At 39.3% G+C, this 25504-nt stretch overlaps 1 protein-coding gene across 2 annotated transcripts in view; it reads right to left on the bottom strand.

Moving 5' to 3' along the window:
* Positions 1 to 7242: 7242 nt before the first annotated feature.
* The window catches only part of GNPTAB (N-acetylglucosamine-1-phosphate transferase subunits alpha and beta), a 56579-nt gene continuing 38317 nt past the window's right edge, over positions 7243 to 25504 (bottom strand). Inside the window, exons 13-21 of one of the 2 annotated variants that reach the window (XM_038756478.1) lie at positions 23491 to 24626; positions 21486 to 21685; positions 21025 to 21244; positions 20453 to 20566; positions 18008 to 18093; positions 14908 to 15006; positions 12636 to 12803; positions 9192 to 9282; positions 7243 to 8350 (exon numbers count right to left, since the gene is read on the bottom strand). In XM_038756478.1, the coding sequence (XP_038612406.1) occupies positions 8273 to 8350; positions 9192 to 9282; positions 12636 to 12803; positions 14908 to 15006; positions 18008 to 18093; positions 20453 to 20566; positions 21025 to 21244; positions 21486 to 21685; positions 23491 to 24626 (2192 nt within the window). In that variant the 3' untranslated portion in view covers positions 7243 to 8272. Of the gene's footprint in view, positions 8351 to 9191; positions 9283 to 12635; positions 12804 to 14907; positions 15007 to 15076; positions 15108 to 18007; positions 18094 to 20452; positions 20567 to 21024; positions 21245 to 21485; positions 21686 to 23490; positions 24627 to 25504 lie in introns of those variants that run through there. The other variant, XM_038756479.1, reaches the window with a different exon arrangement.

A 25504-nucleotide genomic window follows, 5' to 3' on the forward strand; every position in this document is an offset into this window, starting at 1 on the left:
AGGGGATTGAGAGGAAAACACAAAGGATTAGGGAGCCCCTCCTGAGTGCCATTTTTTTCAGTCAACTCGATCAATAAACCCATGGCATTTATAAAACACTTACTTCTTTAAGCGTTCTCAACTAGGTCCTTGGGAGAGTAGAGTTGATAGACCCGATCCCTGCCACAAAAAGCTTACCTCCTGAGGGGAAGACGGGCATTAAAACATGACGGACACGACAAGGAGCATGGCCTAATGGCCAGAACATGGGCTTGGGACTCAGAAGATAATAATAATAATGGCATTTGTTAAGCGCTTACTATTTCTAAGCACTGGGGGGATACAAGGTGATCAGGTGGTCCCACGTGGGGCTCACAGTCATCATCCCCATTTTACAGACGAGCGAACTGAGTCTCCGAGAAGTGACTTGCCCAAGGTCACACAGCAGACACGTTGGCATAGGCGGGATTCGAACCCATGACCTCTGACTCCAAAGCCCACGCTCTTTCCACTGAGCCATGCTGCTTCTCTAAAATGTCGGTTCTAATCCCAGCTCTGCCACTTGTCTGCTGTATGACCTTGGGCGAGGCACTCCATTTCTCTGGGCCTCAGTTACCTCATCTGTAAAATGGGGATTGGTCTCTGAGCCCCATGTGGTACAACCTGATTACCTTCTATCTACCCCAGCGCAGGACGAGGCGACGCCAGGTTGGCGCAACGGTTCCCCGTGTTTTCGCCCCAAAACCTACTTCCCCAACCGCCTCAACCGTTTGGGGCCCTCAACCGATGCCCGAGAAATCTGAGGGGATTGTGAGGACCCCCTCCTGAGTGCCAAGGTTTTTTCAAGCAATCCATTAATGGCATTTATGAAGCGCCTACCGTGTTAGCACTCTAACCTCAGCCCTTTGGGAGAGTATTATACAATACAGTTGGTGAGCACGATCCCTGCCACAAGCTTACCTTATTCATTCATTCAATCATATTTATTGAGCGCTTACTGTGTGCAGAGCACTGGACTAAGCGCTTGGGAAGTCCAAGTTGGCAACATCTAGAGACGGTCCCTACCCAACAGTGGGCTCACAGTCTAGAAGGGGGAGACAGACAACAAAACAGAACAAATTAACAAAATAAAATAAATAGAATAAATATGTACAGGTAAAATAGAGTAATAAATACCTTATGAGGGGGAGACATTAAATTAATTAAAGGGGAAATGGCCTAGCGTAAGGATACACTACATACATACATACTACATAAGGATACCCAGACTGAGCCCCTTCCTTCCTCTCCCCCTCATCCCCCTCTCTATCCCCCTCATCTTACCTCCTTCCCTTCCCCACAGCACCTGTATATATGTATATATGTTTGTACATATTTATTACTCTATTTATTTATTTTACTTGTACATATCTATTCTATTTATTTTATTTTGTTAGTATGTTTGGTTTTGTTCTCTGTCTCCCCCTTCTAGACTGTGGGCCCACTGTTGGGTAGGGACTGTCTCTATGTGTTGCCAACTTGTACTTCCCAAGCGCTTAGTACAGTGCTCTGCACACAGAAAGCGCTCAATAAATATGATTGATTAATTGATTGATTGATATACACTTTGAGTGCTGGGGGGCAAATATCAACTGCTTACCTAGTCTCATAAAGTTGTTGTGAACACGGATCAGTCAATCAATCAATCAATCGTATTTATTGAGCGCTTACTGTGTGCAGAGCACTGTACTAAGCGCTTGGGAAGTACAAGTTGGCAACACATAGAGACAGTCCCTACCCAACAGTGGGGTCACAGTCTAGAAGATAGACTGATCCTACCGCTAGCACACCTAAGGCCTACTTCTGAGTAACCCAAAGCAAAACTATTATTCGGGATTCAGGTGCGAGGGAATTCAGTTACACAAGTAAAGTTGTTGAGTAAAAAAAGCATAGGCACTAATACATCACGTCTATAAAGTGATAATTATTCAGCAAAAACGCCATGCATGCTAATATTCTGATTGTAATGTACTCCAAGGGAAAATCTGAAAATGAATACAATCTTGCAGCTCTTTGTAAAAAAAAAAAGATTTTTATGTGTGAAAATGCCACTATATTTGGAAATGCATAGAGAGACTGGATAATAAATACATGAAATTAACAAATTAGAGTATACTATTGAACAGATTATACCAACCTACTACTGGTAGGACAATGCTAATGACATTGAAAAAGAGAGAAGTAGCAATTTCAGAGACACTTGGGATCACTCATCAACAGGATGTTAAATCATGAGGTAAAAACACTAAACCAATAAGTTTCAAGTCTCAAACTATCAATTCCAAGATTGTAATTAAAGCTATGATTGTGTAAAATGGCTAATAATTTTTGCACTACTGGAATTGACACCCAGTGGTGAATATTGGCCAGACTAAAAATGCTGTTTTTTTATTACTGGTATATACTTATTGATATCTTTCAGAAGAATTCCAATATTCTAAATTTTAGAACAAAATTTAACATTACTTTAAAAATGCTGTTAAATTTCTCTGCTAAAATATGAATGACAGTCTTTTGTTGGAGCTGGAAAACAAGCTGCAGGGAGAATGCCTGTTTGCTTTTAAGAAGCCTATGCACCTGACCTGGTCTCTAAAGCACATCTGCAAAATGTGGGTAATGTACTGCAGTTGACATTTATCAAAAATTTGCGCATTAATTTTGATTTACATTGCACTAAAAGCTTTTGTAATTGCAAAGTCAGATTACAAAACCATTTACAACTATGTTAGCCTTGTGTTGAAATTTGCCCTTTGGAATTAAGAGAAGCAGCGTGGCTCAGTGGAAAGAACATGGGCTTTGGAGTCGGAGGTCATGGGTTCAAATCCCAGCTTCGCCAACTGTCACTTGTATGACTTTGGGCAGGTCACTCAACTTCTCTGTGCCTGTTACCTCATCTGTAAAATGGGGATTAAGACTGTGAGCCCCCTGTGGGACTACCTGATCACCTTGTAACCTCCCCAGCACTTAGAACAGTGCTTTTGCACATAGTAAGTGCTTAATAAGTGCCATCATTATTAAATCACTCTTGGGCTCACAAATGGCAAGGGCTGATTTTATTTTATGGAGAAGCAGCATGGCCTTGTGCAAAGAGTATCGGACCGGGACCCACGGCCTCTTGGGTCCTTATCCCGGTTTTGCCACATGCCTGTTGTATGACCTGGGACAAAGCCACCTAACTCCCCTGTGCCTGAGTTTCCTCATCTGTAAAATGGGGATTGAACACCTGTTCTCCTTTGCTATTAGAATGAAGCCCTGTGGGGGGAAAAGGGTAGTATCTGATCTGACTACTTTAGGTTTTAGTGTAGTTCGTAGCACAGAATAAATGCTTAAATACTACAAGACCTAAAATTCGGCATGATTGATGACTAGAAAATAACTAGTTTAGTCAATCAGTGGGATTTATTGAGTGCTATGTGCAGAGCACTGTATTAAGCACTTTGGAGAAAGCAACAGAATTAGCAGGTGTTTCCTGCCCATAACAAGTTTCTGAGTCTAGAGCCTAGTTGTTTGCAGATTCTAGAAAACAAAGTTTACTCGTGGAATTTAATTAAATGCCTACAATTCTGTTAATAAATTACTTCCTAAGATCAGAGAATCAATCATTGATTGATTGATGCAATCAATCAATCATATTTATTGAGTGCTTTCTGTGTGCAGAGCACTGTACTAAGCGCTTGGGAAGTACAAGTTGGCAACATATAGAGACAGTCCCTACCCAACAGTGGGCTCACAGTCTAAAAGGGAACACATTGCATACATTGTGTTCAGTAAATATCATTGAGTGCATAATTACCTGAGTTTGGTCCAGTTCAGATTCCTCTGGTCTAGCTTCCTGAAGTAGTTTCCATCCCTTCCTAATGTCACTTTTGAATTAAAAAGATTAAAGTTGCTACACATGCAATAGTCTTTTGAACTGTAGACGACCTCCATCTAGCATTCAAAACATCAAAGTCTAGGAAATAGATGGTGGTTGCGACCCCTGACTTTCTGTCTGCCATTATACTCCAAACTTCAGGGCCATCCATCCCATCCATAGGCCTATTGCTCTGGTGCCCTACTCCAGAACCAGACCCCACTCTTGCAGCAAGTGACACCCTGAATACTGCTGCTCCATGCCACGGCAAAGGGAGGGCACAGGCAGCTAATTGCAAAGCCTGAGCAACTACCATTAATTACTTCCCCAATTACAGCCATCTGAGTAAGCTACTTTTCCCAGACACCATGTGCCGTGCCCATTTACAGGGGATACTCCTGTTCGGTCTTTCCAGGATCTCTGGGCGAGCAGAATAAAGTAGTAGCTGGGTCTGACTCAGACCAGCTCTGTCTTCACAGTTCAGAAAAGTTCCTACCATGACTTCAAAATTCTGATTTCACTGCAAATCCAGGGAAACCAAATAAATCAGGATCCTAGTTAAGGATAGAGTTGGAGTTCATTCCTTCCTCCTATTGCTCCCCACTCCTCTGTCCACAGAAGGGGCAATCCTTTCAAAAGTCTATAAACACATGAATTGTCCTTTATATTCACAGACATCTCTGGTGATGAAGCTCACCTACAAGTGCAGATGTGGCTGAAAAGACCAAAATGGGACCCACGGCCTGTCACATTTTGACCACTAAGAGGTTGTCACTTATGTTTAGTGTTTCTAGAGTCTGATGCTAGTTTTTTTTTCGAAAGTCTTTCAAAAATGCAGGTCTTTTAGAATTTCCTGGGCCTGGACTTCCCATACTGAGGATTCAATCCTTCAGTTTACAAAACAGGCTCTGTTCAGTTAGTAATAGGAATGAGGGGTAGTAATAGAACAGATAATATAAACAGTAACAGATAATATAAAGTCCTTTTTTAGTCAACAGTTTCAAGCTTCTCGCCCACCCAACTTTTCTTCTCTAGTCTGGAGAAGAAAGCATTTCATTTAGTAGATTAAGAAGTAGCAGTTATAGAGCACCCTCTTTGTGTGCTGCATTATACTGTGTGCTTTGGAAGTACACAAGAAGGGAATGCATCCCTACCCACGAGAAGTTGAAATCAATGTGGAGACAAAAATATTTATGAGTAATCAACAAATAACTGAGTATAAATTTGCACATGAGGGCTTATGAGGGTATAAAAAATTTCACCAGTGCTAGAGATGGCTGAAGGAACGATATGGCTTAGAATGCATGGGAATTAATCTGCTTTTTAATGGTATTTGTTAAGGATTTACTATGTCCCAGGCCCTGTACTAACTACTGGGGTAGATAGAAGCTTATCAGGTTGGACACAGTCCCTGTTCCACATGGGGCTCAGTCTTAGTCCCCATTTCACAAATGAGTAACTGAGGCCCAGAGAAGTTTAATGACTTGCCCAAGGTCACGCAGCACACAAGTGGTGGAGCTGGGATTAGAACCCAGGTCGTTCTGACACTAGACCATACTGCTTCCCTGTTGTTGGAAGGAGGTGGGAATTCAGAAGAGCTTTCAAAGTGGGAAGAACTGTGGTCTGATAGGGGAAGGGAGGGAGTTCCCAGATGGGGTAAAAACAGCATCTTCTCCCTCTACATTCACTATCATGCATTCACAGTTTATTCATCAGTTCACATAGTTCCAGTTATCATGCCCGCTTCCCCTCAGATATACAGATGATTTCCAGATTTGCATTTCTTGCTGCTTCTAGGACATCTCCATTTGAATCATCCACCACCACCTTAATATAAAAATGTTTTAAAGTGATTTTTTTCCTCTCCAATTCTCATCCCTTCACAGTATACCCTAATCTGATCTGTGTGGGCCACATATTGTATCGTATCTGATTGTACTGTATTTACCACATTGCTTAGCACATAGCAAGCATTTAACAAATACTGCAATTATCATTACCCCATTCACCTCAGCAACATCAATCACTTTGCTTAGTTCTTCCTAAACTGAAGCTTCTGGGGGAGTAGGTGAATAAAGGGAAATATTTCTTAATATTGGTGATGATAAATGGAATTTGTCATTACAGTTAGTCTTGGAGGATGAAAATATAGGATTAGGTTGAGAGGTTTGGGTACACTTTGGGATGATTTGCCCATGACGGGTTTCTAGAGGAAAAGCTAGCGGTACTAGTAACACTGTTCTTTGGTTTGAAGATGTCACTGCTGAAAATGAGATTCTATCTATAGCTGTGGGTAACACTCAGAATCCCTTGCAAGCTCCCTTTCTACTAGGCCATGCAGAGAAGCAGTTATGGTCTAGTGGAAAGAGCGTAGGTTTGGGAATCAGAGTACCTGGGTTCTAATCCCAGCTCTGCAACTTGCCTGCTGGGTGATCTTGAAAAAGTTACTTAACTTCTCTGTGCCTTCCATTTCCTCATTTGTAAAATGGGGATTCAATCCCTGTACTCCATCCTAGACTGTGATCCCCATGTAGGGCAGGGACGGTGTCTGACGTGATTACCTGGACTCTACCCCAGTGCTTAAAACAGAATTTGACATGTGGTAAATGTTTAACAAACACCACAATTACTATTATTGCAATCCCATCTAAGAACTTAGGTTATTATTAAATGCCGTCATTTCCAATTCATAGCTAGTCCATTGGTATACTTTCTCCAGAACGTCTTGTCCTCTGCCATAATCTGCAACTTTTCTAATGACTCTTCCGTTATCGTTGTTATGGTCTCTATCCATCTAGCTGCTGGTCTGCCTCTTCCACGTTTTCCCTGGACTTTTCCTAGCATTAGTATCTTCTAATAATTCCAGAGAATTAGTCCTCTGGATTATGTGTCCAAATTATGCTAATCTAATTCAAGTTATTTGGCCATCCAAAGACCACTTGGGTTTAACTTGCTTTAAAATCCATTTGTTTGTTTTTCTCGCAGTCCATGGTATTTGCAAAAGCCTTCTCCAACACCACATTTCAAAAGAATCAATGTTCTTTCTATCCTGTCTTGGCTAGATACAAGTTAATCAAATTTATCTTTCTTAAAACGAACTCAACCTCTGTGGGATAATCCTTCAAAGGACCTACACCACACTCTTGTACCCTTCCTTCTCCAGAATAAACATACCACCTCAATGTACATCACAGTCCAAGATCTCCTCTAGCATGCCATTTTAAAAAAATCTATTGCATTTCACAGGTTTACAGCCAGGAGAAAAATAGAAAAACTTCACAGTGCAGTATGTAAGATCACTAAGTAGAATTTTTCTTCACTTAAAAAAAAAATGCACCAGACAGAACAAGTGATTTTGTTTTTCATGACATCAATTGTTTTTGAATTTCAACAACTTTTACAGCACAGCCATATTATATACATTTCAATTTCCCAATACAAAATAATTATTGATGTTATTTTAAAAGAATACTGTTTAGATCATGATCTAAAATACTTGCCAGAATAGCAATGTAAAAAATACGCAGGTGTCCTTATGCCCCAAACCTCTAAATCTTCTCAACTGTCAATGGAGCACTTTGCTAGCAACAGTCCAAATTTAAAAATGATAACACCTGATGTACAAATAGTACTCTACTAAAAGAACACCACCATTGCAATAATTCAATGTCAGTAAAATAATATTGCCAAATTATACAATGAGGCACTTTCGTTTATATATTTACAGTATTTTCAAAACAACTTTACATTTGGAGTCACCACTACTTAACTCTAGCCCCGTCTTTGTAATCGGGGCCACATTATTACTTGTTGTCTAAATAAAATACTTTAATGCCAAAAATCTTCATTAGAAGGCTTCCAAAATGTTATTAAATTCAAGCTATCCAAATATACCATTTAGGTAGTGTAAATTTGATGTTGTATTATTACTATATTTAAATACCAGCAATATGGTTGGCCTACCCCAATTAACTATTCTCCAAGAATATCTACATTAATTTAGTAGTTTATTTTTCAAACAATAGGAAGTGGAAAACAGCACAGCAAAGCAGAAACATTTTCAAATGCAAAATCTGGGATACCTCTTGGTAGAAGTTTGCTATTAATTTTAGTTGGCATTCTTCACTGCAGTAAAAGCAGCTGTCTCTGGGTAACCCTTTTTATAAAAAGGATAACGTATACATGAGTTAATGCTTAAAAAGTAAAAAACCGTTGAAAGTTGCAAAACCATCCACTTTTCAGTATGTTAAACAACTTCACTAGTCTGAGGAACAATCATAGTGCTAGAAGACAGTGTGATAAAGCTACTTGACATTTCTTTTTATGTCAAGCATCACAACAGTTATGTTTAAAAATCCTTTATTAAATACTGAGGTAGACTGATTTCCAAATGAAGCTCTTCTACACCCTGATTCGTTCAGGACCAACTTCCTTGTGGATTCTTCTCCTGGGAAAAATCTTCCGTTTAAGTGCAATTAACTAAATGTTTGAAGAAAGAAAATAATGATTAATTTTCTAAAGCAACAAAGAAGTAAAAATGCAACTTTCTTATGTTCCATTTAGTCTTTTGAATATTTCAGAATATTCAAAATATTCTATTTTCAAAATTTGCAAATAAAAAAAAATCTACTTCCCTATAGAATTTTCACCAATTTTATCCACTCTTGGGAGCATTCTAGTTTTGTTATACCTGATGATATTATTAGTATATACTGGTGCTAGAGATAATATTCTTTTACTACTCTGCAGCCTAATTTATTTTGGATTCAGGTTCTCTCAAGACATGATTCTATACGCTCATACATGACTTTACAGATAAGACTAAATTCTAAGGAGACATGTTACAGCCTTCAGAGTGAAAAGCAATGAACTCTGTGCCCATTAAATAATTCACTGTGTCTTTGCACAAAAAAAAGCTAATGTCAAAAACTTCACACACAAAAGATAGTCTTTTAGATTTGTTTAGAAGTTACCCGAAGAAACAGGCATTTTTGGCAGTTCAATAGAATGAAGTGGCATCAAGTTTCAGTGAAAGGGAAAATAATTAAGTAACTATAATTTGAACTACAAACAAATAAGGCTTTAGATAAATCTTTTTAGCAAGGAAAAATGTTGGGCTTATAATGTTCATCTGAAGAGTTTTAAAGTTAAACAATAGAAAATAGAGTCTTGGGCTGTTCTGTTACACAAGGTGCTGGATAGATGTGTTTGATACCCAGCATCATCATACCTCAATTAAAACTAAAATTTTCAAAAATAAAAGTTATGTATCAGAATACTAAGTATTTCTTGATTTTCAGATAAAGTATGCATAGCTTACCTGCTCAGCAAAAAATGAGAAGACAGTAAACATAATCAGTGTCACTAGTACACAGTGGGTCCAAAATTTCAACTTATCTCTATAAGCCCTCCTGAAAAGTCAAAGAAAATATATAATCAGGTATGTATAACTGAGACATTGCTTGAAATGTACTGAGAAAATAACTTTCACAGTGAGTCCCTCATGGAAATCTTATTTTAAGATCTCTTACAAAAATATTAGGATTAGTAGAAAAGGTATTAAAGCTATTGGGGACAATGCACTGTACTAAATGCTCGGTAACTTATGTAGGCATAAGATATATTCCCTGCCTACAAGGAGTCTAAATAGGAGAAGACAGATATAAAAATATTTTTAAATAGGGTAATAATAATACACTGTACAATTAATTATACAAGCATATATAGGATCTGAAGGAGGGAGTAAATAAGTAACTATGTAACTTATAGAGGTGCTAGAGATGGCTGATGTGTTGACTTGGGATACTGAAAGTTCACTGGCAAGGTCTCATTGGAGAATGTGGAATTTTATGAGGGTTTTGAGGGTGGAGAGTGCTGTGGTTTGTTGGATTTGAGACGGGATAAAGGTGGGAGAATTGAGAGTGAGGCACTATTAGAAGATTAGCTTGGGAGAGATGGAGGGATTGAGTGAGTAGTGATAGTGAGTAGCAGGTAAAGAGGCCTAAGATATGTAAGATGGGATGAGTTGGAGAGCTTTGAAATTGATCATGAAGAGTTTTTGCTTGATGAGGAGGGAAATGGGAAGCCACTGAAGGGATTTGAGGAAAGGGGGAGATATGAGATGAGTGATCTGTGTATGACTGTAGAGTATAGATTAGGTGGGGAGACGCTTGAGATCGGCAAAGAAGTTGACATGGTAGTCTAGCTTCAGTAAGATGAGAGCTTGGACCAAAGTGGTAATAGTCTGGGTGAAGAGAAACGGGTGGATATGGGAAATTGTGGGCAGGAAGAACTGGCGGGATTTAGCAATAGTTTGAATGTAATAGTTTCATTCAACTGTATTTACTGAATGCTTATTGTGTGCACAGCACTGTACTAAGCGCTTGGAAAGTACAATACAACAATAGAGGCAACCCTTGTCCACAGCGGGCTCACAGAAAGACAGTGAGAAGTCAATAATGATACCAAGCTTATACAGACTTTTTGGTCAAGGAGGGATAGATTAATCAATGTATTTATTGAGTGTTTATGTGCAGAACACTGTACTTAGAGCTTGGGAGAGTACAACAGAGTTGGTAGATTCCCTGCCCAGAAAGAGTTTACTGTCTAAAGGGGGAGAAGGACATTAAAATACATTATGGATATGTACATAAATTCTGTGGGGCTAAGGGTGGGACGAATACCAACTGCTTAAAGGATATAGATCCAAGTGCATAGGCGATACAGGAAGGGGTGGAAGTAGAAGAAATGACGCTGTAGTCGGGGAAAGGCCTCTTAGAGGGATGTGATTTTAGTAAGGCTTTGAAGGTGGGGAGAGTAGAGTTCTGTCATATATGAAAGGGGAGGCAGTTCCGAGCCACAGGGAGGACGTGGGCAAAAGGGTCAATGGTAAGATACACAAGACTGAGGTACAGTGAGTAGGTTGACGTGAGAGAAATGAAGTGTGCAGGCTGGGCTGTAGTAAGCTATAATATGTTGTAGGGTCATCAGTGGAGATGAGATTTGGAAGAGCAGAAGAGTAATAGCTCAGTTTGGGACATGTTAAGTTTGAGGTGCATCCATCTCCTTGCTGACCCCACTGCCTCTAACTTTCCCCTTTCCAGTCCCTACTTCACATGGCTGCCTGTATCATTTTTCTGACAAATCATTCTGCACACCTCTCCCTACTCCTCAGATTCTTTCAGTGATTGCCCAAAGCAGCATGGCCTAGTGGCTAGTGGGAGTCAGAGGACATGGGTTCTAATCCAGGTTCCACCACTAGTCTGCTGCGTGATCTTGGGCAAGTCACTTAACTTCTCTGTGCCTCAGTTACCTCATCTGTGAAATGGGGATTAAAAGTGTGAGCCCCATGTGGGACAACCTGATTTCCCTGTATCTATCCTAGTGCTTAGAACAGTGCTTGACAAATAGTAAGTGCTTAACAAATACCCTAATGATTATTATTCATATCAGACACTCTTCACCATCAGCTTTAAGGCATTCAGTCTGCTCTCTCCCCCACTACTTATCCTCACTCTCTCCCACTTCAAACCAACCCACACACTTTCTTCCTCTAACACCAATTTAACTACCGTGCCTTGTTCTCATTTCTATATGCTTTGTTCTCATTCTCTCATGGACAAGCCCTTGTTTACACCCACCCTCCTGCTTGGGACTGTGTCCAGCCTGATCAATTTGTATCTACTCTAGGGTTTAGAATAGTGTTTGGCACATAATAAGCACTTAAATACCATAATTAACTCCCTCCTCTTCCACACCTAACAGACTTACTACTCTCCTCACCTTCAAAGCCCTACTAAAATCAAATCCTCCAGGAAACCTTCCCTGACTAATCTCTCACCTTCCCACCCTATTTTTCCTTCTTACTTTGTCACCTATGCACTTGAGCCCAAACGCTTATGTACTCACCCATCTTTTCAGCACTATTCTTAGGTTGCTTCCCCAGTAAACCAATCAATGGTATTTATTGAGCATTTACTGTGTGCAGAACAGAGTGCTAAGCGCTTGGGAGAGTACAATACAGTTGGCAGAAAATGATCCCTGCCCTCAAGGAGTTTGCAGTCTATTGGGAGAGACAGTCATTAAAACCAAGTACAGTTAAGGGAAGCAACATAGTATAAGGCTATGTACCTAAGTGTTCAGGAGGTGGACTAAGTATAAGGGTGAGGCAGTGGGGAGGGAAGGATTGTGTCTACCAATTCTACTGTACTCTCCCCTAGCGCTTAGTACAGTGCCTCTGCACCCAGTAAGCACTTAAATACCATTGACTGATTGAGGATTCCTCATAATTTCCTTTAATGTCTGCCTCTTCGGCTAAAATGTAAACTCCTTTACTTTAGGCATTGTGTCTTACTCTCCCAGTATCATTAATTACAATAAACAGCATTGACAGGTGCCGGTAGGACATTAAAGTGGAGCTGTCTTGGAGGCGAGAGGAAATGTGAGAAGTGAAGGTCAAATGAGCGATCAGGGCTAGGAAGGTAGTTTTGGGCAACATCTACCTAGAGATGATAACTGAAGTCATATGAGAACCTAAGCTCTCTGAAAGATTAAGTGAAAAAGTGAGAAAAGTAGGGAACCCAGAGCTTTGCAACACAGCAAGAAATGCTGCAAGGCAGAAGAGGAACCAGCAGACAAAACTGAGAAGTAGTCAGAGGGAGAGAGAATAGAGATAGTCTACAGCATGCTTATAGAAATTAAGACTTCTCTACATTCTATTTATCCTTTAGAAAGTGTCTAGTCACTCTGACAGCTGAGTATTTACCATTCTTGAAGCTCGTGCATATGAAGGAAACGGTTTCTATATTCTCTTGGCAGCTCAAATTGGGATGGGATGGGAAACATGGATTCATAAAAATCCCTCAGCACTGCCTTCACTGTCTGAGCATCTTTATGATTGTGATCAATATTGTCATTTAAGCAAACAAATTTCCTGGAAGAACAGAAACTCATGGTTATGCACGATTACCAACATAATCTTAGATAAGTCCAGACAATTTCGTTAAAACATGAATAAATGTATTATCCAGGTATCTATTTCAACCTATTCTCACAGGTTGTGATTTTTACCACATGTATTAATTAGCTGCCAGGTCCAACCACTTCCTCCATCACAACATTTAACATAAGAACATTAAAAAAGTGCTATTTTAGGTCACATGAATGGTTCATCTAATGCAGTATCCTAACTGACCGTGGCAAAAGGAGTGCTACCATCTCCCTATTTGTTTCCATACCCACTAGTATATTCCATGTCTAGATATAGTTCATATCACACCCCAACTTATAGCATTTTCCCACTAAAACATTCTGCATAGCAGTACTAACATCATCTTCCATGCTTGATGCTTCAACCATGATATTAGAATACACACAGCTAGTGGCTCCTCACTGCCTTCCAGGACAATTACAAGTCTTCAAAATTTTCCTTCAGCTAATCTCACTTTTGTCTGTCACTTCCCATTTTGGCCTAGTCTGCCTATTCTGTCTTGACAGTGCTTGCTTTCTTACATGCCCTTACACTCAGTCCCCCTTCTTCCTCCTTTGAGTCTTTACCCAATCTGTCCCTTCCCCTCTTCATCGTATAACATCCCTCCCTTCTTTTAAATTGCAGCTTATGGTCCACTAATCTTTTGTATGGGCCTCGGGGAGATTGTGGGTTCCAATTTTGACCCTGTATACAGGGAACTGCCTGCTAGTACTATGCCATCAGTGGCTTTATACAAGCTGGACATGCCCACCAGGAATGGGAAAAATAGCTGGCTAACATGGATAGGGAACACTGCAACAGGACTAAGGGATCCCGCTGCTGGGTTATGACAGTACTAGATAGTATCAATGCTATGCTGCTATTATTTTGGCGATTAATGGGTCCTAAAGGTTAAAAAAAAATACAAACAAAAACCTCTGTGGGCACTTCAGGATATGCTGCACGCTAACCTGCTTACTCCTACTCCATGCCCCAGTGGGAACACGACTGGCATGACTGGCAGGGGACAAGAGAGTGCCAGTGTATATTAGGATTTTGGCCTTGTGAACTTCCACATCTGCCAGTTTCCCCACTTGAAGGATACCTGTTTAACTGCCTTATTGTCTTACTCAAAAATTCCCACTTGATTCTCTCTGGACCCCCAGCACTCCTTTGACCCTCAGCCACCTCCTTCTGGGAACTGTGTCAATCCAGGTCAGGTTGACATTTCAGGTCTTCTTAATTTTCAATATCAACCATCTGGTATCCTGTAGATAGGCACAGTAACCAAACAGGCTTTCTGGTGTTCATACTAAAGAAGTAAATTATTCCATGATTATGTACAATAAAAGAATGACTTAGAATGATAAATCTTGAAAGTGTTTTTGCAGTGGTCATTGTACAGTGTCTACTCCATTCACACATCTATGTTTCTTTTTAGAAGAATGACTATTTTAATGGGCGAAATTGGAGCTTTGATTTTATTTTGAGTTTAGGGATTTATCTGAGACTAAGATGGGGCACAGGCAAAGTAGGGAACACTCCCGAAAACAGAAGAGCACACTTTATTTCTGGAAAATTTAAATTGAGTATCTTACAAGAGAAGGGGAATGGGACACAAAATCAATTAAAGACATACTTTCCTTTGGTGCCGTAAGTTGCATATTTTAGACTGATTTATAAAAATTTGGTATCTGTGGTTATGTGAAATTGAAAATAAAGTTTTTTTGTCTACATTCATATATTCTGTTCCAGGAAAGGCCACTTTTCAAAAAATGGATAGTCAGTTCTCCCATAACATGTGTTTTCACTACACATTTTAAAGTGAATATTGTTTAAGTATTAGGGGATATTCTTCCCCCACCATTCACCTGCCTGGATGCAATGTGATGTGATGTGCACAATACAAGCCAAGTCGCAACCCCTGCTTTTCAGGAGAACTGACTGTACTAAAAAAACTAAAAGCTTTATGTATCTCATTGTACACAATATGAAAATGCCTACTGCAGTATAAAAATGAGGTTAGAAAAAGCAATATTAACCTTAACAACAAAAGATATCACAGTACCTGGGATTTTTTCTTATGTCGTCTAACTGCCCAACCACATGAGATACATTGGTACGAATCATTTTGAAAGCAATTTCTTCTTCTCCCATGATTTCAAACCTTATTTTAATCAATCAAAAATTTAAATTAATATCAAAATAAATTCTTCAATTTTCAAAAAACATAAAATGGCCTTAGTTCATCATAATCCACTCATCAACCTATAAGACAATTTATACTTATTTTACTAGTACCATAATTAAATTATCAATACAGAAGAAGTACATTCCCAAATAAAAGGTCTGCTATTATTAATATTAACAGCATCTACTGGGCAACACCTTGGTGAAGAGCACCATCCTGGGCATTTGCAATCATACTGGGGTGGAAAAGCGCTGGAATGGGGCAATGATAAATGAAAAAGTGCTGGTGTATCTGTTCTGTGAGTGCTCTGTACCCAGTAAGCACTCAATAAATACGACTGAATGAATGATTTCAAAATGGATGCTTTTAGGGTGTTTTTTTTTTTTCTGGCACTGAGCAAGCAGCCTGGACTGGGGACTCCACAGAGGTGTGTTGTCTGGGCCCCCCCTTGCGATTGTGTATTCTTAGATACTTTGCCCCGGCAGCCTGGGGCCTGGCCCAAGGCCATGGGACCAGGGTGTGAGCAGTAGTGTTCCTAGCAGCCATTTGGCCACCAACAGCACAGTTTGAGTACACAACCAACTGTAATGGCTTTAGGTAGCACATGGGGGCTGCCCCAGATGGGGAAAGCGGGGCCACGGGGTTGGTTCACCCTTCCTTTAACCCTTAACACCCACTCACCAACTGGGGATGTGCTGCACTCATTCAATCGTATTTACTGAGTGCTTACTGTGTGCAAAGCACTGTACTAAGCGCTTGGGAAGTACAAGTCGGCAACAAAGAGAGACGGTCCCTACCCAACAACGGGCTCACAGTCTAGAAAGGGGAGACGGACAACAAAACATGTAGACAGGTGTCAAAATCGTCAGAACAAATAGAATTAAAGCTATATGCACATCATTAACAAAATAAATAGAATAGTAAATATGTACAAGTACAATAAATAGAGTAATAATTCTGCACAAATATATACAAGTGCTGAGGGGAGGGGAAGGAGGTACGGTGGGGGGATGGGGAGGAGGAGAGGAAAAAGGGGGCTCAGTCTGGGAAGGCCTCCTGGAGGAGGTGAGCTCTCAATAGGGCTTTGAAGGAAGGAAGAGAGCTAGCTTGGCGGATGTGTGCAGAGAGGGCATTCCAGGCCAGGGGGAGGACGTGGGCCGGGGGGTTGATGGCGGGACAGGTGAGAACGAGGTACAGTGAGGAGGTCAGCGGCACAGGAGTGGAGTTCACAGTGCACAGATGGAAAGTGAAGACTGGGGCTGGCTCTGTTTATTCCGGGCTGGGTACAATTAGGAAGGAAGGCTGGCAGCAGGAGAGAGAATGAGATGGTGTGAGAGATGGGGAAAGGGAGAGGAGCTGCAGCTCCTACAGTTTGAAGTCAGTAGGATTATTTTCTCTCCTTCTGGACTGCAAATTCACTTCCCCCTCCATCCTTTCACCCTGCCTAGTAGCAGTTCACCAGAGCTGCCCTCCAGGTCTCCTGCTTGGTTCTGGCAGCTGCAGTTGCTGGGGGTAAGAAAGTGAGACACCAGGCCCTACAGTTTTCCAGCAACTCTAAGGGTTGCACAGTTGAAGGAGAGGGAGAAGGAGTGAGTGAGGAAAGTGCTGCCTTTTAAGCTCAGGAATCATGCACACAACCAGTAGTCATCCTCCTGCCACCTCAAATACTCACATGCTGTTCTGGAAAAAGAATTTTTTACTTTCACCCCTGGACTCAGACCTTGCCCTTTGCTTAATAAACAGAATGACTGCACTCAATTCCATGAAATGTTCTTGACGTCCAGAATCACAAAAATGCATATCTGAAATATATTAAGCTAACTGACCAAAGTCATCAGGAAAGAGGGTTTCAGAGAGAACTCATGCGGACACTTGAGGGCTATCAACATGCAACCAAAGTTACATCTATGCCCTGGCAAAAAAAAACCCACCTTTGATACATTTCTAAGGTATAAATTTGTTGCTGTTTTTTAAATTTTAAGAGGCCCTACCTACCATTCCGCGAAGCCACTCACTATCCTATGTTTAGACATTTCATTTCTCCTTATGCCTAATATTTTTATGTTCCAGCAGTGCTGACCATATGATCACTTCTACATATTTTTTTTTCCACCTTAGGTCTTAAGTTCTTTGAGAGCAATAATCATACCTAATTGCTTGTATTTACTATATCCTGCTGTCCAATATGGTAGCAGCATCAACTGCTAATCAATTAATGGCATCTATGGAGCCCTAACTGTGTGCAGTACATTGTACTAAGTGCTTAGCACTGTGCCTACCTGACTGAATTTACCTGCTGGGTTAGAAAAAAACAAAAACTGCTCTTTCAGCCCAAGTACACGCTAATTCTTATTGGTTTTATTATTGTCTCTGTTTTCTTATGTCTTATTTGCATTATTTCACTCTTTTCTTGTGCTTCCATCTTCACAATTATCATTCCCTTCTCCACTATTCCTGTATACACCAGGGACCGTTATCTAATTATAGTCTTCCAAAGGAAAGCACATGACGAGCACTCAATAAACACTATTGAATAAATGAACTAACTTCACTACTCTGCCCAAAGTAGTGTACGATAAGTAGCTGATGGTGAAGAAATGCCAAGGAATAATAATTCTCTCACAAGAAGCATTACTTCCATTAATATTTTACAGTGCCACCCAATTGCTGAGCCAATACAAGCACAGGAAAAGAACCAAAGAGGCCTTGAATCCCAAGTCCACTAATTACACTACTCCTGCCTTAAAATTAATCTTCTCTACCTTTCTTAAAATATTAAATAAAAATTCTTGCATGTTACCCTCTTAAAGCTCAGTTATTAGTTTAGCTCTAAGACTGCTTTTCTCTCTCTTTCTAGTTTGCTCATTCCCTAACATACTTGATGGTCTCATGAGATAGTTTTTTTCTACCTCTCTAGATTAAAAGGATTCAGAAATAGTTCTTAAATCAACTGAAAACAAGAAAAAGAATTACATACCTATATTTGTTTTTGTCTTTGTAGGCTTTGTGGATTCGATCAGTAACTGGTTTACAGTTGGTTACTAGACTTTTAGTCACTGGTGGCTGTAAGAAAATATAAATGAACCAGATGTTAAAAATTAAACACATATACACACCCACGCAATGTACCCAGGGCTATTTTACTGAATTACTTTAAATTGCAAAAACACAAAGAAACACAAAACAGTGTGTAGGATAGTGTGCCAGAGCAGCATCACACCTAGACATGACATGACATATATGTTTAAATGATTATCTTCCTACACCCAAACAGCTTGTGCAACTTGTGGATCATGTTATACCTGAACTAAAAGGTGTTGTGGGAAGAACAATCCCCAAGTCTGTCATATCTAAATAATGTAAAAACCCTGCATATTATAGTAGAACTGAAGGCACAGCAGAAGTTTTGATTTTGATATTCCTAAACATAAAAGCTCCAGAAACATAATTCTTTTAATGAAGGTCATATTTTTCTAATAAAAAGTCTGATTTCATTTTAGTTTGATGAAAAATATGTAAAATTGAAATATGGTCATATCTTTTCATCTTGGTTGTTGGGTAGAAAGTGGCAGTGGGGCAAGAGAGCAAAGAAGAGGAATGAGAGATACAAAATTTTGAAGTTAGAATTAAAAAAATTTTCCTTTTTTGGGGGAAAAAAAAGGCAGAACTTCATCTAAATCACTCAAGACAAGCAGTCTTGTGATGTTGCAAAATTTCCATCTCTGGAAAACTTGTTAAGAAAGACAATTCTGTTCCCTAATTTATAAAATCCTATATCAAAAAGCCCATCTTTATTTCTAATATTAAAATCTCTGCTAAAATTTCTAGCGCATTTTCCTTAGCTCTAGTATTTCATAGAAATAGTGAGATAGGCTCTTTTTTAAATGGTATTTGTTAAGCACTTACTATGTATCAAGCATTGTTCTAAGCACTGAGGTAGATACAAGGCAGAGACAAGAAGCAGTGTGGCCTAATGGATAAAGAGAACTTGGGTTCTAATCCTGACTCTGTCTTTTGTCTGCTGTGTGACCTTGGGCAAGTCATTTAACTTCTCTGTGCCTCAGTTACCTTATCTGTAACTGTGAGCTCCATGTGGGACATGGACAGTATCCACCCTGATTAGCTTGTATCTACCCCAGTGCTTAGCCCACTATCCCAGTCGAGATCATATCTCACCCAGGTGGAATTTCTGGAATATTACAGTTTTGAATTGGAAAATGTATGTGACTGTTGCATGTCTGTTCACATGGTTAAAAACTCATATTTATATTGAGCGAAAAAGATGAAAATGAAAAGGTAGAGAGCACAGAAAATGCGGTAGAGAGCACCGAATGAAAGAAAACACCTGTATATGAAAATAGGGGCCCCAGAACAGTTTAAGAGAGAATCTCAGGACATGACTATGTAGTGAGATAAAGAGAATCTTTCATCTGTAGAGACTGTGCGGAAACTTAATTGCAAAGTGTGCTATCAATAAAAATCAATCTGCCTTTCAGGCAACTGATTGAGGTTTGAACTATAACAACATAGAGAGCGCTTAACAAATAGCATTTAATTAAAGAAAAAAGTTAATCAGGTTGGACACAGTTCCTGTCCCATATGGGGCTCACAGTAAAAAATCAGTCGCTCCTCAGATTTCTGAAGTCAACTAATATCAACAATCTCTTTGATGCACATTAGTGCTTACTACATGCAAAGCACTCAATTAAGTGCTGGGGACAGTACAATCTAACAGAGCTGGCAGACATTTTGGCAGCCCACAAGGAGTTTGGGAGAGTACAAAAACAGAGCTGGCAGAGCTTAGGATAGTATTCATTCGTTCATTCATATTTATTGGGCACTTATTGTATGCAAAGTACTGTACTAAGCACTTGGGAGAATACAACATAACAACAGACAGGCACATTCACTGCCCACAACAGGTTTAAAAGTCTAGAGAACAATAAAACAGAGCTGGTAGACACTTTCCTAGCCCACAAGAAGCATGGGAGAGTACAATACAATAAAGTTGGTAGACACGATGCCTGCCCACAAAGAATTTTTGGTAGTCACTATTCAGGAATTATTGATACAGTTCTTGATAATCAAAATAATAACAATAATAATAATGATGGTATTTGTTAAGTGCTTACTATGTGCCAAGCACTTCTAAGCACTGGGATAGATACAAGGTAATCAGGTTGTCCTACGTGGGGATCACAGTCTTAATCCCCATTTTACAGATGAGGGAACCAAGGCACAGGGAAGTTAAGTGATTGGCCCAAAGTCACACAGCTGACAAGTGGTGGAGCCAGGATTAGAACCCACGACCTCTGACTCCCAAGCCCGTGATTTTTACACTAAGCCACGCTGCTCCCTTACACAATACAATTTACCATCCTTAAACTAATTTGAGAAATGTTTCCATAGTAAATTTACTTACTAGATTGGGATCATAATACGCTTCCTGAGTTGGCGGAATGTTCTTTATCTGAGTGATGTTGGCAGGAAGCACTTTAGAGCAGTTTATCAGCATCTGCTCCAGACTTGTCAAATCCTACGAAATGAGCATAGTTTGTATCAGGAATGACATTAATTAATAACATTATTCAATTCCACATGAAATTTCTCAATAGTGATTAAAACAATATCCTAAAAATAAACAAAATTACATTAGTCATAACTATGAGCACAATATAACAAAAGCAAGAGGTTCTCCTATAAATCCAAAAGTACTATATCACAGAACTCTGAAATCCTACTTTCTAATTTGAAAAACTGATCATCTAATGCTGATGCAAAAAATTGGCCACTTAAATCGTTAGTTTTTAAGATAACATTTTGCCAAAACCAAAGTAGGAATACTATAAAATTTTAACCTAGTTAAAAATAACAAAGCAAAATGCAATTTAAAAAAAAATTAACCTGCCTTTCAGACTACTGACTGCAGTCTGAACTACAGCAAGAGGAAAATCAGTATTATGCTGTTTCTGGTCACAACTTGGGAAAACATACCTGCAAACTTAGAGGCAGGTCATGGATTCTTGTGGCCAATGTGCGAATCTCTCGGTCAGATAGGATGCCAGATTGATCTGTATCAACTTCATCGAAAACTTGGGAAATGTTCAGTGGCTGAACTGCACTCATGAGATAATAGAAATAAGAAAAGGCAAACTGCATATCTTCTGAGTGACGCACTTTGTGAACTGATGTCTTGTCAAATTCTTCAGGGAACCTGTCCAAAAATCCACAGTAAAGTCAGTGCTCTGGATATTCAAAAAACTAACACCAAAATCAACAGAATGATTGGGGGGTTGGAAAGGAGTACACCTGAACAGTGAAGGGAGATTACTTCCGTTTTCCCTTTTCTCAAACGCTGTGCTTAACATGTCCTCACTAAATGTTAACAGGAATCAACACAGCCAATCTATCAATTTAGAATTACATCAGCACTGAAGTCATGCAGGCAGACTTACATGTCTTGTAGTTCTTGCATAACAGTGCGGTCAATCATGTGAGGCATATGTGCAGGGACTTTCCGTGAAGTAAATCCAAACTTGCCATTTAGAATTTTATTTACATATCGGAGGGAATCAGCAAATGTATCTTTTAGTTGCCTTCCAATATATTTACTGTCAGTAAGGTATGACATCTGTTTAGTTAATGCCTTTTCTTCCTAAAAACAAAAAGCATACAAGATTGAATTCTTAAAGCAAAATGCACTAATTTCTTTAAAAAATACTATGTACACTGTTCAAATTCATGAGCCCTGATGATTTGTATTTAAAGGAAATACAATATCCATTTTGAAAAGGGGAAATTATAAATGGAAAAAGTTGAAGCAAGCAAATTTTTCAGGATCTAGATGACCATAAGGAATTGGATGAAAATTAACATTGTTTTATGAAAAAAAAAAAACCCTTCACAGTAAACCTGATTTTTTTCCAGTTATGGAGTAAAAGAGGAGGAGTCCAAAAAGTCTGTCTCAACTTAGTAATAAATTTTCATTCTGTAGTACGTGACAAATTCATCAACTATGAAACTATTATTGCCTGAGCTACCTGACTATTTAAAATAGTGAACATTTATAGCCATCTACAAGATGCACATCCCCACATTAGGTGCTAGGAGATGGGAGCAATAAAAGAGAAGAAGTCTACCTCAAGGGTTTTACAACCTAAATGAAATAATGTAAACACTGAGACAATACCGACAACATACAGTTACTACATAAAAGACAGATGCAGGATACAGAAGAATACGAATAAACACAATCTGAAAGGGAATTCAGTGATCTGGTTCAAGTGTGAGAAGTTTTCTTGGGAGAAACTGGTCATGAATTCGGTTCTGAAAGATTGGAGTGAGGCAGCCTAGACTATGAAAAGATTGCTGTTCTATGAAAGATAACAAAGATGAAATAGGGAGGATTGAATGCAGGAAACAGTGGTAAGCTAGTCTAATTGGAACAGAGAGAGGGGCAAGTGATAACATGAAATAAGCAGGATAGGGATGACTGAAACCACTGCAAAATTTCAGGAAGAAAGGTGGCCGTGATAGGGATGGCAGGAATTAAAAATGACCTTAGTACCTTTGAAAAGATTGAAATGGAGACAGTCTGCTGCCAGAAGGATTAATGAGAAGAAATATTGTACTAGCCAAGTGGAAAATGACCACAGCCTACATGAAGGAAAAGGTAATGGGAAGGAAGAACAATCAATATATATTTTCTTAAAATAGGAAAATGAACTGTTAAAGACTGGGTTGAAGTAGTCTCAATGGGCAAACCAAGAAAACTCTTCAAATATACTATGGATTCTCTGGTCCAGAAGGAAGCAGTCTGGCCTAGATTCTCCTGAAGTGATCCCAGAGTTTGAGGGTGCTGACTGGTGAAATTCAGTGATTTATTGCCCTGCAATTTCTGGAGCACAACTCAATACCAATTAACTAGCCACTACCCCTGCCGAGATCATGTCTCACCAAGGTGGAATTTCTGGAGTATTAGAATTTTGAACTGGAAAATTACAGTGACTGTTGCACATCTGTTCGCATGGTTAAAAACTCACACTTTACACTGAGCAAAAGAGATGAAAATGAAAAGATAGTGAGAGAGCACAGAAAATTATATACCGAATCAAGAAAACACCTGGATATGAAAATAGGGGCACCAAAATAGCTTGAGAGACAGAGAATCTCAGGACATAACTATGTAGTGAAATAAACAGAATCTTCCATCTGTAGAGATGTGCGGCAACTTAATTGCAAAATCTCAGAAATCAACTACAGTGGTTTCCCCTGGTCCCGGGGAACCATCCCTTTAAAGGCTATCCTGCCTAGCTACAGATAGAGAAGGGTTAATTCTCTACCTTGATCTCCTCCAAACCCTAACTAAACTGAACAGTAAAAATACCCAAAGCATTCTTACAACAGCCCCCTTTCCATCCCTTCGGATGTAAAGGTAGAAAAGAACCGAATAGTACTTACATCTAGAAGGTCTTGGAAATACTTTCTTTTTTCCCAAGGCAAGAAACCCTGATAGCTTTCCATATAATACTGCAATTTTCTTCCAGGCAATATGTTATTGACACTCATGTCACTGGTGTGCCATTTGTTTTCTTTTACCCTTCTTTTGTCCTGTGACTTTTCCACATTTTTATTGTCTTTGGCCATGTAGGGTTCCATAGGAATAAGCACACTCAGTAGCTTTCTTTCAGTTCCGACTCTAACTCTTTGAGTTGTAGGCACGGAATGAGTTTTGGTTTTATTTTCTTGGTGTGGAATTCTATCTTGGAGCTGGCTGTTCACTTTCATCATCACACTGGTACCTGTTAAGTCTACAGATTTGGAAAGAAACTTCATTCCCTGAAATTTTCCTTTGTCTAATTTCTCCCCAGTGAGATTTTTGTGAAGCTCATACAATTTGTTTTTTCCCACCGGGTCTTTCAAACTATTATTTCTTTCCTCTCTTTCTATAACTTGATTAACCTTTAATTTGGTATCTTGTGCAGTCTTTAAAAACGATCTCAATAAAGCAGCCTTAGAGACATTATATCCTTTCAGAGTGATGTCACCATTTTCTAATTTAAAATCTAGGTTTCTTAAAGCCAACTGAGTTTCTTCTGGAAGGACAGAAATATTTACTAAGGGAACTCTCAGTTTTTCTTGAGAGTTCCCTGTGGTGCCAACTGCACGTTTCTTATACTTTGGAAAACGTTTTTCTTCAGGAATATCCTCAAACAGGATTTCAGCCTCTGGTAAAGATGTTGTCGGATTCACCAAAACCGCATCAGGCTTCTGTGTAGTTGTGTTTGGTTTTGGTTCCTCTCTTGTATCAGCTTCCACTGTTAGATGCATTTTAAACTCTTCATCATTTTTACTTTGAAATGTGATATTGAAATGTAATAGGGTGGAATTCATTCCACTGTTCATGATCAAGTGAATGGTCTTCCACTTATTGGCAATAGAAGCATGACGAATGATTGGATTGTCATCGTAGGCCCCCTCAATTCCTTTTTTGGCTATTTCCGCAAAACTGAAATAGGGCAGGTATTCACCCTTCGGAATGACGTAGTGAGTCTGATTCTGGTGAAGAGTCATCTTGTACAGTTCATCAAAATGATCTAGAATAAAAACCCAAATGTCTTTATTTTTTCTATTCTCTTTTAATTTCTTCTCTACTTTTAATGCTTTTAAGTTCAACAGTACTCAAAATATTACTGTAAATATTTAATTTGTTTTGATAATGTTAACGTCAATTCCTAATGAAATATTAACATTTATGTAGTACCATCAGGCGTGTAAAGGATTGAAGCTTTAAAAAAAAAAATCACACTACATTCTGGCATAATGGCATTTATTCCAGTGGCAATTCCATTTATAAGCCACATTTTCATTCTTACATACCTTTATCTTTCTCAATTTACTTTGCCATAATTACTCTTTCATTATAGTGTTGATAACTATGGACATATTCTTGGAAATTTAAAGTCCAGTGAAATTGGAAAAACAAGTCTCTTCTTCCTATCAGTTTCTGTGTTTTACCTATCTCTTGGCCACCTAAAGTTGTGCTACAGGTCAATCTGATGTTTTCTCAAATATAACCAAATGAAAGGCGGCATAAACAATGTCACATAAAATAATTAATTCTGAAGAACTTGCAGGTTTTTTTATGTGTGTTAAGTGCTTACTACGTGCCAAGCACTGTACTAAGTGCTGAAGTAGGCAGATAGGACACAGTCCCTGTCCCATAGAGGGCTGTCTAAAGCAGGAGGGAGTAGAGTTTAAACCTCTATTTTACAGATGAAGAAACCGAGACACAGAGAAGGTAAGTGTCTTGCCTCACGTATCACAGCAGGCAACTGGCAGAAGCAGGATTTAGAACCCAGGTCTTCTGACTCCCAGTTCGACAGTCTTTCCACTAGGCCATGCTGCTTCTCACATTATTCAATCGGTCATTTTTATTGAGCACTTACTGTGTGCAGAGCATTGTACTAAGCAC

The sequence above is a fragment of the Tachyglossus aculeatus genome, chromosome 14 (genome assembly GCF_015852505.1).
Source record: "Tachyglossus aculeatus isolate mTacAcu1 chromosome 14, mTacAcu1.pri, whole genome shotgun sequence".
Lineage (NCBI taxonomy): Eukaryota > Metazoa > Chordata > Mammalia > Monotremata > Tachyglossidae > Tachyglossus > Tachyglossus aculeatus.